At 33.8% G+C, this 17,041-nt stretch overlaps 1 protein-coding gene across 1 annotated transcript in view; it reads left to right on the plus strand.

Annotated features, from left to right (window-relative positions):
• Window positions 1–17,041, plus strand: part of AGBL4 (AGBL carboxypeptidase 4) — a 1,403,755-nt gene that overhangs the window by 117,736 nt on the left and 1,268,978 nt on the right. Inside the window, exon 2 of the mRNA XM_061183995.1 lies at window positions 7,395–7,517. Within this exon, the coding sequence (XP_061039978.1) occupies window positions 7,395–7,517 (123 nt within the window). The remainder of the gene's footprint in view (window positions 1–7,394; window positions 7,518–17,041) is intronic.

The following is a 17,041-nucleotide window of genomic DNA, read 5'->3' on the forward strand; positions in this document are numbered from 1 at the left end:
CTGTTGTGTTTGGGAACCCTCTTCTTGTACCATCTTCCAGAAAGTGCCACTAATCTAAAAACTAATACGAACATTAGGTGCACCTCATTTTTTCCCTTTCTCTCAGGCATCACAGTTTGGCCACTGCTTGTCATGTAAGTCTGAAAAGAGTTGTTTTGTATATATTTGTCCAGTTTTCTAGTTGTTTATGGTGGGAGTATGGATCTATTCCTAGTTACTCTCTCATGGCTAGTAGTTGTCATATTAGCAACTGCTTTCCTCTCCACTATCCCTGAGTACATTGAGGAGTTTTCTGGAAGAGTTTGCAAGTCACTGTTGCAGACATTCACCACTAAACACACATGTGTGCATATATACCACTCTGGCAAATGAGAGGAAGGTATATATAACTCTGCTGAGATAGGCAGGGGTCAAAGAATATTTCAAAGTTTTGATTGTATTATACATTTGATTGTACAATTTGATTGATTAAATTGTAGTCAACCCCTTTTTTTATCTGCAGCCCCTGACAGCCACAGATTTTTGGTTTTGTTTTTAAAAAATACCTAATTTTGCCTTTTAAAAATGTTATATAATTGGATTATAAAGGATGTAGACTACAGTTCGGCTTCTTCCTTTTATTATAGTGCACTTGAGATTCATGCATGTGGTCATGTGTGTCAATAATTTCTTCCATTTTATTGCTGATTTGTATGCCATTGCATGGATGTACCAGAGATTGTTTATACATTCACCAGTTGAAAGCATTTGGATTGTTTCCAGTTTGGGGATGATTATGAACAAAGCTGCTGTAAACAGTCATGTGTAGGTTTTTTTTTTTTTCTGAACATATGTTTTTACACCTCTTTGGTATTCCACCTAAGAGTGGAATATCTGGGTTGTATGTTAAGTGTATATTTAATTTTACAACAAAGTGCTAAACTATTTTTCAGGGTGGTTATACCACTTTACATTTCTACTAGAAATGCATGAAAGTTTCAGTTGAGTGTGTCATCATCAATTCTTGGTTTGGTCAGTTTGATTTTAGCCTTTTGAAGTATGTAGTAGTATTTAATTGTGGTTTAAATTTGCATTTCCCTATTGACTAATGCTGTTGGGCATCTTTTCATGGACTTATTTGATACCTATTTATCCTCTTTGGTGAAATATCTGATAAAATCTTTTATGTATTCTTGATATAGTCCTTAATCAGATACGTGTGTTGCAAGTATTTTCTCTCAGTCCGTGGCTTGACTTTTTCTTTTAATTAATAATGCCTTTCAAAGAGCAGCAAATTTTAATTTAATAAAATCCAGTTTATAACTTTTTTCTTTTATGGTTTGTGATTTTCATGTCTTATATAGTAAAATCTTGCCTAACATAAGGATACACAGATATTCTCATACTTTTTTCTTCATTTGGCCACTTAAAAAAATACTTTCCATTTATTTCATGTTTAAGGGTTTTTTTTTGGTGGTAAAATGTACATAACATTTAACATTTTAACCATTTTAAGTGTACAATTCAGTGGCATTAAGTACATTCACACTGTTGTGTAACCACCACCACTACCTTTTTCCAGAACTTTTTCATCATCTCAAATGGAAACTTTCTCTACCTATTAAATAATAACTCCCATTCCCTCCTCCATCCAGCTCCTGGTAACCTCTATTTTACTTTCTTTCTCTATGAATTTGCCTATTCTAGGTACCTCATATAAGTGGAATCATACAATATTTGTCATTGTCTGGCTTTTATCATTTTGCCTAATGTTTTCAGGGTTCATCCATGTTGTAGCCTGTATCAGAATTTCATTCCTTTTTATGGCTGTATAATAAATATTTCATTGTGTGTATCTACAATATTAAAAATTTTATTCATATGTTGATGGAATTTGGGTTGTTTCCATCTTTTGGCTATGGGAATAATGTTGCTATGAACATTGGTGTACAAGTATCTGAGTCCCTAATTTCAATTCTTTTGAGTATATGCCTTGGAGTGGAATTTTTGGATCTATGGTAATTTTATGTTTGAAACTGTTTTTATGCCACCAGACTGTTTTCCACAGTGGCTGTACCATTATAATTTCCCACCAGCAATGTGCAAGGGTTCCAGTTTTTCTATGTCCTGGCCAAATTATTTTTCATTTTTTTGATAGTGGCCATCCTAATAGGTGGGAAGTGGTAGCTCATGGTTTTGACTTGCTTTTACTTAATGACTAGTGATGTTGAGTATCTTTTTATGTGCTTATTGGCTACTTGTATTTCTTTGGAGAAATATCTATTCAAGTTCTTTGCCTAATTTGGAATTTTTTTTTTTTTTTTTTTTTTTGGTTGCTGAGTTGTAGGAGTTCTTTATATATTCTGGATGTTAACCTCTTATCAGATATGTAATTCACAGATTTTTTTTCCATTCTGTAGGTTGTCATTTTACTCTGTTGATGGTGTTTAATGCACACATGTTTTTAATTTAGATGAAGTTTATTTTATTTTTTTCTTTTGTTGGCAGTGCTGTTGGTGTCATATCCAAGAAATCATTGCCAAATCAAGAATTAATGACATGGAGATTTCCCTGTTTTTTTTCTAGAAGTTTTATAGTTTCATCTCTTACATGTAGGTCTTTGATCCATTTAGAGTTAATTTTTGTATATGGTGTCAGGTAAGGGTCTAACCTCATTCTTTTTTTGTGTGTGGAAAACTTCCATATTTTCTTCTATAAGTTTTATATTTTACATTTGGGTGTTTCATTTATTTTGCATTAATTTTTATGTGTAATGTGTGGTTGGTTTTAGTATATGGATTACTAACTTGTCCAACACCATTTGGGGTAAATTTACCCTCTATACATTGAATTACCTTTGTACTTTTATTAAAAAACAACTGACCATATACGTGTGGATGTATTTCTACACAGTCTGTTCTGTTCCAATGAAGTATGTGTCTATCACCTCTCTAATTCCATACTATTCCTTAAGAAAATTGTTTTGGTTGTTTTAGTTTGTTTACTTTTCCACATAAATTTAGAACCAGCTTGCTGGGTATTTGGTTGGGGTTGTGCTGAGTCTATAGATCAATTTATAGAGAATTGATATCTTGGCAACAGTGAGTTTTCTAATCCATTAACATGGTTTATTTTTCTACTTATTTAAGCCCTTTTTGATATATCGTATCAGTGTTTTTAATTTTAAGAATACAGATCTTGCACAGATTTGTTAGATTATACCTATTTTGTATTTTTTGGCGTTATTGTACACGTTAGTGCTTTTTATTTTAATTTACAGTTGTTTGTTGCTAGTATAAGAAATACAATTGATTTTTTATATTGACCTTTTGTCCTGTAACCTTGCTGAACTCATTTATTACATATAGTAGCTTTTAGTAAATTTTTTGAGATTTTCTATCTAGACAATTATGTTGTCTATGAATAAAGACAGTATGTATACCTTTTATTTCTCCTTTTTGTCTTCTTGTTTTCTCCTTTTTGTCTTCTTGTTTAGAACTCTTAGAATGATGTTGAATAGGAGTGATGAGAATGGACATCCTTGTCATGTGTCCAGTATTAGGCAGAAAAATTTTAGTCTTTAACAATTAAATATAATTTAGCTGTATTCTTAATATTATATAACATATAAATATATACCTTAGTCAGGTTGAGGAATTCCCTTTAACTCTTCTCATGCTGATAATAGATATTTAATTTTATCAGAATTTTTTCCCCATCTACTGGGATGATCATATAGATTTGATTTTTAGTCTGTGGATGTGGTGAACTGCGTTGATTTCTGAACATTGAATGAATCTTGCATTCCCAAGATAAATTGTACTTGGTCATTATGTATTATACTTTTTACATTGATTTGCTAATAATTTGCTGAGGATTTTGAGTCTGCATTCATAAGGAAGGCTGGTAATTTAGTTTTCTTTTTTTATAATGTACTCGTCTGCTTTGTCATTTCATCTTAGTTCACAAAATTATGGCTTAAGGTTGTTCATGATATTCCCTTATTATGCCTGTAGGATTTTAGTGATGTTCCATTTTTCATTCCTTATGTTGTTAATTTGTCAAGTTCTATTGATTACAGAGGTGGTAGTGTTGAAGGAGTTCCAATGTAATTATTTCTATCAATTATCCTTCATGTGTTTTGAAGCTCTGTTTTTAGGTGCATACATATTTAGGATTTTATGTATTCTTGGTGAGTTGACTCCCTTATTATATAATGTCTCTCTTTATACCTAGTATTATTTCTTGTTCTTAATTCTACACTGGCTGACCTTAGTATAGCCTCTCTGAGTCTGTTTTGATTATTGTTTGCATGGCATGTCTTTTAAATCCTTTTACTTTTAACTTACCCATGTCTTTATATTTAAACTTGATTTTCTATAGACAGCATCTCATTGGTTTTTCCTGTGTATTTAATCTGGCATAAATTTATTATAAAATTGCCTAAATTACATGTAATATTATTTAATATATGTTTGCATTTAATTATAATATTGTGGTAGTTTTTGTCTACTTGCTCCATCTGTTCTTTGTTCCCTTTCTCCTCTTTTGTTTTCTGCTTCCTTTTGGATTAATTAGCTATTTCTTTTAGTTCCATTTTATCTTCACTATTGGCTTATTTAAAACTATTTTTTAGTGTTTATCCTAGGCTTTTCAATATACATCTTTATTATAGTTCATCTACTTTCAAACAATATTATGCAGTTTTATATTTAGTTTAAGAAATTTAGACAATACTTCCAATTGCGTCATCCAATCTTTTGTGCTATTACTGCTATATATTTTACTCTTACTTATGGCATAAACCCACAGTTCATTGCTCTTATCTTTTCTTTAGCTAGTCATATATCTTTTAGAGTGATTAAAAATAACATTTATATTTATGTCAATGTATATTATTTCTTGAGTCCTTCCTTCCTTTGTTTATGCCTGGTATCATTTTTCCTTTTGCCTGAAGAACTCTCTTTAAAATTTCTTGTAATACCAGACTGCTGATAATGAATTTTCTCATCTTTTGTTTTTCTCAAAATACTTTTATCATGGCTTTAAGTTTTAATTTTTTTTTAAAATTAATTAATTAATTAATTTGTGGCTGTGTTGGGTCTTCATTTCTGTGCGTGGGCTTTCTCTAGTTGCAGTGAGTGGGGGCCACTCTTCATCGCGGTGCATGGGCCTCTCACTGTCGCGGCCTCTCTTGTTGCAGAGCACAAGCTCCAGGTGCGCAGGCTCAGTAGTTGTGGCACATGGACCTAGTTGCTCTGCGGCATGTGGGATCTTCCCAGACCAGGGCTCGAACCCATGTCCCCTGCATTGGCAGGCAGACTCTTAACCACTGCGCCACCAGGGAAGCCCTGTGGCTTTAAGTTTTGAAGGATATTTCCACTGGGTCTAAAATTTTATTTATTTATTTATTTAAAAAAATTTATTTATTTATTTATTTGGCTGCAACCGGGTCTTAGTTGCAGCACATGGGATCTTCATTGTTGTGTGCAGGATCTTCATTGTGGTATGCAGGATCTTTTAGTTGCAGCATACGGGCTCTTTTTAGTTGTGGCATGTGGGCTCTTAGTTGTGGCATGTGGGATCTAGTTCCCTGACCGGAGGTCGAACCTGGGCCCCCTGCATTGGGAGTGCGGAATCTTAACCACTGGACCACCAGGGAAGTCCCAGGTCTAAAATTTTAGGTTGACATTTTTTTCTTTCTATAACTTAAAGATGTTATTCCTTTGACTTCTGTTTTTCAGTTTCTTATGAGCAGTCTAATTTTTTATCTTAGTTCATTTTTATGTGATTTATATTTTTAAATATGAAATACCAAGTTAAAAAGTATATTCTGCTTGGTGCTTCTTGGGCCTGTAGTTGTATATCCTTCATTAAATGTGGGAAAATTTCAGGTATTATCTCTTCAAATATTTCTTCTGCCCTCCCATCTCCTTCTGGAATTCCAGTTATATGTACATTAGATTATTTTATTTTATTCCACAGCTCTTAGGTGCTGTTTTTTTTTTCTTTTCTTTTCCTTGTTTTTGTTCAGTTTATTTCTATTGATTTGGAGTTCACAGTTCTTTCCTCATCTGTGTCTAGCCTACTGATGAGTATACTGAAGACATTCTTTACCTCTTTTATTGTGTTTTTTAGCTTTAGCATTTCCTTTTGGCTTATTATTGTAATTTCCATCTCTACTGAAATTCTCCATTTGTTCATGCATTTTGTCCTAATTTTCTACTAGAAAATTTAACATATTATTCTTAGTTATTTTAAATTCATTGTCTGATAATTCCAGTATCTGGTCATTTCTGAATTTAGTTCTGTTTATTTTTTCTCCCAAGATAGTAGGTTGTTTTTTTCTTGAGTTTTTTGTATGTTCCACAATTTTTTATTGAATACTGTATAACTCATGTAGAACCGTAGAGAATGATATAAATATTATATGTCACAATGCTTGCACCTCTTCTCCTAGGTGCATTTGTTTGAGGGCTTATATCTACCCAGTCAGGAGTTAAGCTGGGTTGAATTTCATTGTTGCTATGGTTGTCTTCAGTTTGCCACTGGCTTCATATGCTTCTAGTGATACTTTATTCATGAAGGAAAGAGCTAGGGTGATTGAGAGTTTTTCTTCAATGTTCTGCTCCACCCTAAACTTTTGTCCTTCCCTTGGATACTCCTATTACAGAGGGGGCTTCTATCTATGCTTTTGTCCCTATGCTAGAATTAGATTGCTTTGTTTGTTATCCAGTGCTTGCTATATTGTTTCTGTTATACTGGTGTAGCCTAGGTCTTAGGCAGGCCCTGTATGTTCTGGTCTTGGAGTGGAGTTTTCTTAGTGATCCCACTTCTCTTTCCTCTTTTAATTCTGCTTTGAATCTTTGGTATGTTTGTGAGAGATTGTTTTTTACTCCTTCCCCAGGGGTAGGGGACCTTCAATAATGTTGATATATAGTCTTAGACCCAGAACTGTTTGCTGCTGTTCCCCCAGGTGTAGAGGATTTTTTTCTTTTACAGCTCTGCCTCTTACAATGAGTCTCACTTGTGCACTGCAATACAAACATCTTTTGCATTTCAGTAGTTATACTAGATATTTTTCATACCTAATTCTCATAACACAATTTAGAAATATGGGTTTTACCATTCCCTTTTTGTGGATGAGAGAAACTGAGGCTTAAAGGGATTCGGTTGATTGCTTTGTGACACAGAGAATTAATATGTAGTAGCGATAAGATTTGAGCCCATATCTTTTTGATTTAAAAATCTATTCTCTTTCTACTCTACCACAATATGTGGTTAATTTTTTTAATGCCTGGATAAGCACCAAATTACAGGGGAGGGGGGAAATTAATGATAAAAATTTTATTGGACTTCTGTTACTAAATGCATTATGATTTCTGTTTAACATGAGCCAATTTTTTGAACAATAGGCGATGATCTGGGAAATGATGATACCATCGGAGGGAATGTGAGCAAATATATGGTGCTTCCAAGTGGATACTTTGGACAGCCCAAGAAAGGACATCTTATCTTTGATGCTTGCTTTGAAAGTGGTGAGTGTATCAAAGGACTTTTCTTTTGAGCTTTTCTAGTGAGTTGTTTTTGGAATCTAATGCCATCTGACCATTTAGTGTGATTCAACCCATTTAATTTTTTACCATAATGAAATAAGTTGTCAGGAAAGACCTATTTTGAATGAATTAACTTGGAAATACTTAAAAATGAAGTGCTATGTTTTTGTTGTGATAAATGATTAGAAGGATAATGGTAGTACTAATGAACATTTATGCAGTACCTTATATTTTATCAAATACTTACCCAGATATTATTTCTTTTGGGATAAAACTAATATAATTTGAATACTTGATAAATTATTAATTATTCAATGTCTACTGTATATCTGGTTCTTAGTCTTTCTGAGAGCAGTCTTCTCTATAAAGAAGCAATTAAAGAAAAGATTCAGTTGAACACAAACAAAACAGAAAAAGTAATATACTTCGTAAACAGCAAATGCTGTGAGTATTCTGATAGGGGAGAACAGGGCTTAATTGTGAATTTCCACCCAGTAGTAGTTGAATCTTGTTAACTTCTTTATATCTGAGCCTCATACTCTGCATGGCATATAAGCACATAGTAGGTATTCAGAATATGTTGAAAATATTAATGAGAAAGTTAAACATAACTTTGTTTTATAAACAATTGTTGATTATTTTTGGTTTTGAATAATGTGCTTGCATGTGTGTGTGTGTGTGATTGAAGGGACATTCCAGTTATATGACAGTTCTCTGAACCCTAAGTACCATGGTTGTTTTTACCAACAATTAAAAAGATGTGGAAAGATTAATTTTCTGTTAGCTTTGATAAAAAGCCATATTTAATTGCTTGCTGTTCCCCAGTCCACCAACTTCTCTCAAGTCTTTGTACCTTTGCAGATGCTGTTATCTCTGTGCCCCAGATGCCTTTCTCTACTTGGTAAAATGTTAATTCAGACTCAGGCCAGCATTTCTTCCTCTGAGAAACAGCACCTCCCAGGCAGGTTTGGCCGTCTCTACCTGTATATTTACAGGCACCTCTTCTATGATTTACAGGCCTCTGCTATGATAGTTTTTATTGCATTGCAGTCATTTAATGATCTCTTTCCTTTTCCTTATCACTGAAAATTCCTTGAAGTCAGTGATGGTTTCTTATTAATTTTTGTTCCTTAGCACCTAGTGTACTATCAGAAACTGACTCTAAAGAAATGGAGTTACATGATTTACCTGACAGAGAAATCAAAATAACTGTCGTAAAGATTTTTACCAAGGTCAAGAAAACATTGCATGAACAAAGTGAGAATTTCATCAGAGAGAGAGATAATGCTGAAAGTACCAAATGTTGATAGAAAGCATGGAGCTGAAGAACACAGTAACTGAACTGAAAAAACTTCCTACAGGACTTCAACAGCAGACTAAAGCAGAAGAAAGAATCAGTGAATTTGAATGCATATCATTGGAAATAATGCAATCAGAGGAACAAAAGTAAAAAGAATGAAATAGAGTGAAGAAAGCTTAAGGGGTTTATGCAATACCATCAAAGAGATCAGTGTATGCATTATGGGAGCCCCAGAAGGAGTGGGGAGAGAGAGAGAGAGCGAGAGAGAGCACCAGAGAAATTAATAAATGAAGGAGGACAGATAGTGAAAAAATGGTCTTCATAAAGTGAGATTTTAAGATTAATAAAAATAATTTTACATTTAAATAAAAATTTAACTATAGCAGCAAGAACATAAAGGGAAAAAAACAATAGTAATTATCACTTTATTACTTATTGTTTGCCACACCCTGTAAGGAATGATATACATAGTTTATCTCATTTAACACACACAAAAGACTTCTGAGATATTATATCTATCTTTGTAGGTGAGGAAAGTGATGCTCAGAGATGTAAAGTTATTTACCTTGAATTGCATGACTGACAAGTGGTGTAGCTGAATTTGAAACTGAGAATTTCCTGGCTCCACAGGCCATACTTTTAACCACTGCATATATGTATCACCTTATTATAGGTCAACTTACGACATGAATAATAAACATATTGTTGAAAATTTCTCACTAGGTGATAAGATATATAGGAAAAGGTTTTATGATAAAGAAAAATGAAAAGTTTACTACTGTTTTAAAATAAACCATCCAAATAAATACTATGTTTGGTTGCCATCATATGCAATTTGATTATTCTTTTATGATTGATATGCATATATGTGTATTGAATGTGAGAAGTGCACTATAATTAATACTTCAAATTAATTGGTTAGCCTGAGAGATTTAGTATGTTGTATTAAATTACCATGGCATGAAAAAGCATCAATGAAATAAAGATATGGTTCAGTTATTTATATATCATTTCAGACAATAGAAATAAAAACTCTTATTTTTAATTCCCCCAATGGAGTTTTACTACATTTATTTGTGTAATCTTTAAAAATTAATGTTCTATTTCCCTTTGAAAGAAAATAAAATAGTCTTTATTATTCGTGCAGCATGAAAATATGCTATGACTACGTTAGAAATCAGGGTTTTTAGCTTAATACTGCACCTGAACTTTTCTTTTAGATATCCAGATGGCTGATATACTTTGTTGTTTTTTTAACTTTATTGAGGAATAATTGACAAATATAATTGCATATATTTAAGGTGTATGATGTAATGATTTGATATACATGTATATTGTAGAATACCAAAATCACGATAATTAACACATCCATCACCTTACATAATTAGCGTAGTTATCTCCTTTCCCCTCCCTGTGGTGAATATGCTTAAGATCTACTCTCAGAAAATTTCAAGTATACAATACCATATTCTTTAACTCTAATCACCATGCTGTACATTAGAGACTCAGAACTTATAACTGAAAATTTGTACCCCTTGACCTACATCACCCCATTTCCCCTTCCCTCAGCCCCAGGCAACCACCATTCTTTTCTCTGTATCTATGAAATCAACTTCACTGCAGCATTATTCACAATAGCAGGATGTGGAAACAACCTAAATGTACTTTGCTGGATGAATGGATACAGAAAATATGATATATATATATATACACATACACATGTGATATATATGAGTGATGGAATATATATATATACAAATATAATATATAATGAAATATTATTCAGCCATATAAAGGACATCCTGCCATTTGTGACAACATGAATGAATCCAGAGGGCATGCTAACTAATTTTTTTTTAAACAAGAGGTAACATGGTATAATACCAAAAAACACAGTTTTTGGTTTCAGACAGACTTAGGTTCATATATTAACTTTAGCACGTACTTGGTTATGTCATGCTGATGTTATCACTTAAAGTTTACTTAAAATTAGGAAAATAAGTATCTGTGTTGTAGAATTATTGTGCAAATTAGAGATAACTACAATTTAGCACAATATCTAGCAATGAACTTCAGGTACTAATTCTGGCACATGTATAGTATCACCATTTCAAGGGTGCTAAAATGTACCAGAATTTTTCTTGGTGTATTTGTGAGTGTTATTTCCAACCCTTAGAAAAACCTTGCAATATCAGAGCCTTAAATTGGGTTCCTCTCACAATCATACTGAAATAAGGACTTAGGTAAAGGTTGTATATTTTATTTATTTATTTATTTATTGGAGTAAAATTACTTTACAATGTTGTGTTAGTTTCTGCTGTACAATGAAGTGAATCAGCATATGTATGCCTATATCCCCTCTCTCTTGGACCTCCCTCCCCCTTTTCCCCCCACATCTAGGTCATCACAGAGCACTGAGCTGAACTCCCTGTGCTATACAGCACGTTCCCACTAGCTATCTGTTTTACACATGGTAGTATATTTATGTCAAACCTAATCTCCCAATTCATCCCACCCTCCCCTTTCCCCACTGTGTCCACATGTCCATTCTCTATGTCCATGTCTCTATTCCTGCCCTACAAATAGGTTCATCTGTACGATTTTTTAGATTCCACATATATGCGTTAATATATGATATTTGTTTTTCTCTTTCTGGCTCACTTCACTCTGTATGACAGACTCTAGGTCCATCCACATCTCTACAAATGACCCAATTTCATTCCTTTTTATGGCTGAGTAATATTCCATTGTATATTTTTACCACATCTTCTTTATCCATTCATCTATCATTGGACATTTAGGTTGTTTCCATGTGTTGGCTACTGTAAATAGTGCTGCAATGAACATTGAGATACATGTGTCCTTTTGAATTATGGTTTTCTCAGGGTATATGCCCAGTAGTGGGATTGCTGGGTCATATGGTAGTTCTATTTTTAGTCTTCTAAGGAACCTCCATACTGTTCTCCATAGTGGCTGTATCAATTTACATTCTCACCAACAGTGTAGGAGGGTTCCCTTTTCTCCACACCCTCTCCAGCATTTATTATTTGTAGCTTTTTTGATGATGGCCATTCTGACCAGTGTGAGGTGATACCTCGTTGTAGTTTGGATTTTCATTTCTCTAATAATTAGTGATGTTGAGCATCTTTTCATGTGCCTCTTGGCCATCTGTATGTCTTCTTTGGTGAAATGTGTATTTAAGTGTTCCACCCATTTTTTAATTGGGTTGTTTGTTTTTTTTGATATTAAGCTGCATGAACTGTTTGTATATTGTGGATATTAATCCTTTGTCCACTGTTTCATTTGCAAATATTTACTCCCATTTTGAGGGTTGTCTTTTTGTCTTGTTTATGGTTTCCTTTGCTGTGCAAAAGCTTTTAAGTTTCATTAGGTCCCGTTTTTTAATTTTCGTTTTTATTTTCATTATTCTAGGAGGTGGGTCAAAAAGGATCTTGCTGTGGTTTATGTCAAAGAGTGTTTTTCCTATGTTGTCATCTACAAGTTTTATCTGGTCTTACATTTAGGTCTTTAATCCATTTAGAGTTTATTTTTGTGTATGGTGTTAGGGAGTGTTCTAATTTCATTCTTTTACATGTAGCTATCCAGTTTTCCCAGCACCACTTATTGAAGAGACTGTCTTTTCTCCATTGTATGTTCTTGCCTCCTTTGTCAAAAATTAGATGACCATATGTGCGTGGGTTTATCTCTGGGCTTTCTATCCTGTACCACTGATCTGTATTTCTGTTTTTGTGCCTGCCAGTACCATACTATCTTGATTACTGTAGCTTTGTAGTATAGTTTAAAGTCGGGTAGCCTGATTCCTCCAGCCCCGTTTTTCTTTCTCAAGATTGCTTTGGCTATTCGGGGTCTTTTGTGTTTCCATACAGATTGTAGAGTTTTTTGTTCTAATTCTGTGAAAAATACCATTGATAGTTTGATAGGGATTGCATTGAATCTGTAGATTGCTTTGGGTAGTATAGTCATTTTCATAATATTGATTCTTACAATCCAAGAACATGGTATATCTCTCCCTCTGTTTATGTTATGTTTGATTTCTTTCATCAGTGTTTTATAGTTTTCTAAGTACAAATCTTTTGCCTCCTTAGGTAGGTTTATTCCTAGGTATTTTTTTCTTTTTGTTGTGATGGTAGATGGGATTGTTTATTTGATTTCTCTTTCTGGTTTTTTGTTGTTAGTGTACAGGAATGCCAGAGATTTCTGTGCATTAATTTTGCATCCTGCAACCTTATGAAATTCATTGATTAGCTGTAGTAGTTTTCTGGTGGCATCTTTAGGATTTTCTATGTATAGTATCATGTCATCTGCAAACAGTGACAGTTTTACTCCTTCTTTTCCAATTTGGATTCCATTTATTTCTTTTTCATCTCAGATTGCCATGGCTAGAACTTCCAAAACTATGTTGAATAAGAGTGGTGAGAGTGGGCATCCTTTACTTGTTCCTGATCTTAGTGGAAATGCTTTCAGTTTTTCACCATTGAGTATGATGTTTGCTGTAGATTTGTCATATATGGCCTTTATCATATTGAAGTAGGTTCCCTCTATGCCCATTTTCTTGAGAGTTTTTATGATAAATGGGTGTTGAATTTTGTCAAAAGCTTTTTCTGCATCTATTGAGATGTTCATATGGTTTTTATTCTTTAACTTGTTAATATGGTGTATCACATTGATTTGTGTATATTGAAGAATCCTTGCATTCCTGGGATAAATCCCACTTGAACATGGTGTATGATCCTTTTAATATGTTGTTGGATTCTGCTTGCTAGTATTTTTTTGAGGATTTTTGCATCTATGTTCATCAGTGATATTGGTCTGTAATTTTCTTTTTTTCTGTGATATCTTTGTCTGATTTTGGTATCAGGGTGATGGTGACTTCGTAGAACGAATTTGGGAGCGTTCCTTCCTCTGCAATTTTTTGGAAGAGTTTGAGAAGGATCGGTGTTAGCTCTTCTCTAAATGTTTGATAGAATTCGCCCGTGAAGCCATCTGATTCTGGACTTTTGTTTGTTGGAAGATTTTAAATTACAGTTTCAACTTCATTACTTGTCATAGGTCTGTTTATATTTTCTAATTCTTCCTGGCTCAGTGTTGGAAAGTTGTATCTCATACTGAGACAAGGACTTAGATAAAGGTTGTATATTTAGGTGGGCATCTCAGGAAGAACAGGTGGGGGAGTAGGGAGAGAAAGACAGGAAATTAAGAAAAGCCAACAAAGAATGTGTCCATGAACAGGTACAGTAGTGGTTGTAGGTAGATTAGCCTTGGTTAGAGGGAGCCCACTCAGGAGGATTCATGCACAGCTTCCTTATCTCTATCATCATGTCTAATTTATTCTTTCTTCTGTTATGCCAGGTTGACTGATGTCCACTGCATGAATTATTCCATCCACCTTTTTGTTTAATGCCTCCTCTGTGTTAGGTATTGTCTGATGAGCATGGAGGATCTTCAACATTTTTTTTGGTTTTGACTTCATAAACAAAGATTTGAATACTTTGTACCCATTCCCATTGTTCCATTCCCATGTCCCTGTCCCAGACCTCCATGACTGCAGTCTTTCAATCTTGTTCTTTACAGTCCTGTTACCAACCAACCCACCAAGACATTTGCCATTGCCCACAAGTCCATGTATATCTTTACCTCGTACTACTTCTACCTCCATACAAAGGAGAGGAGTAAGTGTACTGCTCTAAGCTCTGTTCACTGGGAGATTTTCCTATCACCACATCATTTAAGGAAAACTGAGTGATATTATATGGCAGCAACAAGTGTTTTTTTAACTTGTGCCAACATATCAAGCCAGTCCATCTGTTAGTCAGTCTTGAGTTGTCTTCCTCAGGGAACCTTCCATGAGGCCATAGGCATGAGCTGAGGGAATGGCATTTGTGTAACAGAGGTAGCTGTCACTGGAGTCAGGGTTTGCTCCCTGTCACTTAAATTACACCATTACTTGGTGTCTCATGATTAGAAGCTCAGTATTTAGTAGGGATCAGGACTTTTCCAGGAGCTGCTTTTCACATGATAGTTTTGTACTGCAGAAAGCATCTTTTGCTCTAGAACTCCAGGGATCTGCTTGTCATAGATTCTGCAGTATCTTGTCTGTCATGGTTGTCTCTAGCATTATTGGATCTCTTTTTTAAATTTAATTTTATTTTGGCAAGAATACTTAACACGAGATCTACTCTCTTAACAAATTTTTAAGTGTACAATGCAATATTGTTGACTTTAGGTACAATCTTGAATAGCAGATCTCCAGAACTTATTCATCTTGCTTAACTGAAATGTTATGACCATTGATTAGTTTATTCCCCATTCCTCTCTCCTCTTAGCCCCTGACAACCACCATTCGACTCTTTGATTCTATGAATTTAACTATTTTAGATACCTCAAAGAGTTGGAATCATGCAATATTTGTCTGTCAGGCTGGCTTAATATAATACCACTTAGCATAATATTCTCAAGGTTCATCCTTGTTGTTGTGTATTGCATAATTTCCTTCTTTTTTAAGGCTGAATGATATTCTATTGTATGAATATACCACATTTTCTTTCATTCATTCATCTATCTGTGGATATTTAGGTTTTTTCTGTGTCTTTACTATTGTGAATAATGCTGAAGTGAACATAGGAGTGCTGATAATCTCTTTGAGATCCTGATTTCAATTATTTTGGATAAATGCCCAGGAGTGGAATTGCTGGATCATCTGATAGTTCTTTTTTTTTTTTTGGAGGAACATCTATACTGTTTTCCATAGTAGATGTACCATTATGCATTCCCACCAACAGTGTCTAAGAGTGCCAATGTCTCCGTATCCTCACTAGCACTTGTGTCTTTTGTGGTTTTCTTTTTTTTTTGATAATAGTCATCCTGACAGGTGTGAGGTGGTATCTCATGGTTTTGATTTACATTTCCCTGATAATTAGTGACATTAAGTTTTTTTTTTTTTTCCATTTACCTGTTGGCCGCTTGTATATCTTTTTTAGAGAAATGTCTATTCTAGTTTTTAGCCCATTTTTAATTAGATTATTAGTTTTTTTTACTATGAGTTCGAGTTCCTTATGTATTTTGAAGATTAATTCCTTATCAGAAATATAGTCTGCAAATATTTCCTTTCATTCTGTAGGTTGCCTTTTACTCTGTTAACTGTTTTGTTTGCTGTGCAGAAGCTTTTAAGTTTGGTGTAGTCCCACTGGTCTATTTTTGCTTTTGTTGCCTGTGCTTTTGGTGTCATATCAAGGAAATCATTGCCAATACCAATGTAATGAAGTTTTTCTCTATGTTTTCATCTAGGAATTCTACAGTTTCAATCTTATGTTTAAGTGTTTAATCTATTTTGAGTTGATTTTTGTTTAGGGTATAACAAAAGGGTCCAATTTCATTCTTTTGCAACTGGATACCCAGATACCGATTTGACTAACACTTTTGTTGAAGAGACCACCCTTTATTGATTGTATATTCTTGGCACCCTTGTTGAAGACCAGTTGATCATATATGTGTGAATTTATTTCTAGGCTCTTTATTGAATTCCATAGGTCTACGATTCTGTCTTTATACCAGTATCATACTTTTTTGATTACTGTAGCTTTGAAATGTATTTGGAAACTGGGAACTTTGATGCTTCCCACTTTGTTCTTTCATAAGATTGATTTGGCTGTTTGTTGTCTTTTTTGGTTCTATATGGATTTTAGCATTTTTTCTATTTCTATAAAAAATGCCATTGGGGTTTTGATAGGGACTGCATTGAATCTGTAGATTGCTTTGATAGCATGGACATTTTAAGAATACTGAGTCTTCCAATTCATGAACATGGGATGTCTTTCCATTTATATGTTTCTTCTTTAATTATTTTCATCAATGTTTTCTAGTTTTCAGTATACAGGTTTTCCACTTCCTTTGTTAAGTTTATTCTTTTGGGGCTGTTGTAAATGGGATTGGTTTCCTGATTTCCTTTTCACATAGTTTGTTGTTAGTGAATAGAAATGAGACTGATTTTTGTATGTCAATGTTGTATCCTAAAACTTCACTGAATTCATTTTGTAGCTTTAAAAGTTTTTAAAATTGAGTCTTTCAGATTTTATATATATAACATTATGTCATTTGAACACAGGGACAGTTTTGCTTCTTCCTTTCCAATTTGAATGCCTTTTATTTCTTTTTCTTGCTTAATTGCTCTGGCTAGGACTTCTAGTAC

This window comes from Eubalaena glacialis, chromosome 3 (genome assembly GCF_028564815.1).
Source record: "Eubalaena glacialis isolate mEubGla1 chromosome 3, mEubGla1.1.hap2.+ XY, whole genome shotgun sequence".
NCBI classification, from domain to species: Eukaryota; Metazoa; Chordata; class Mammalia; order Artiodactyla; family Balaenidae; genus Eubalaena; species Eubalaena glacialis.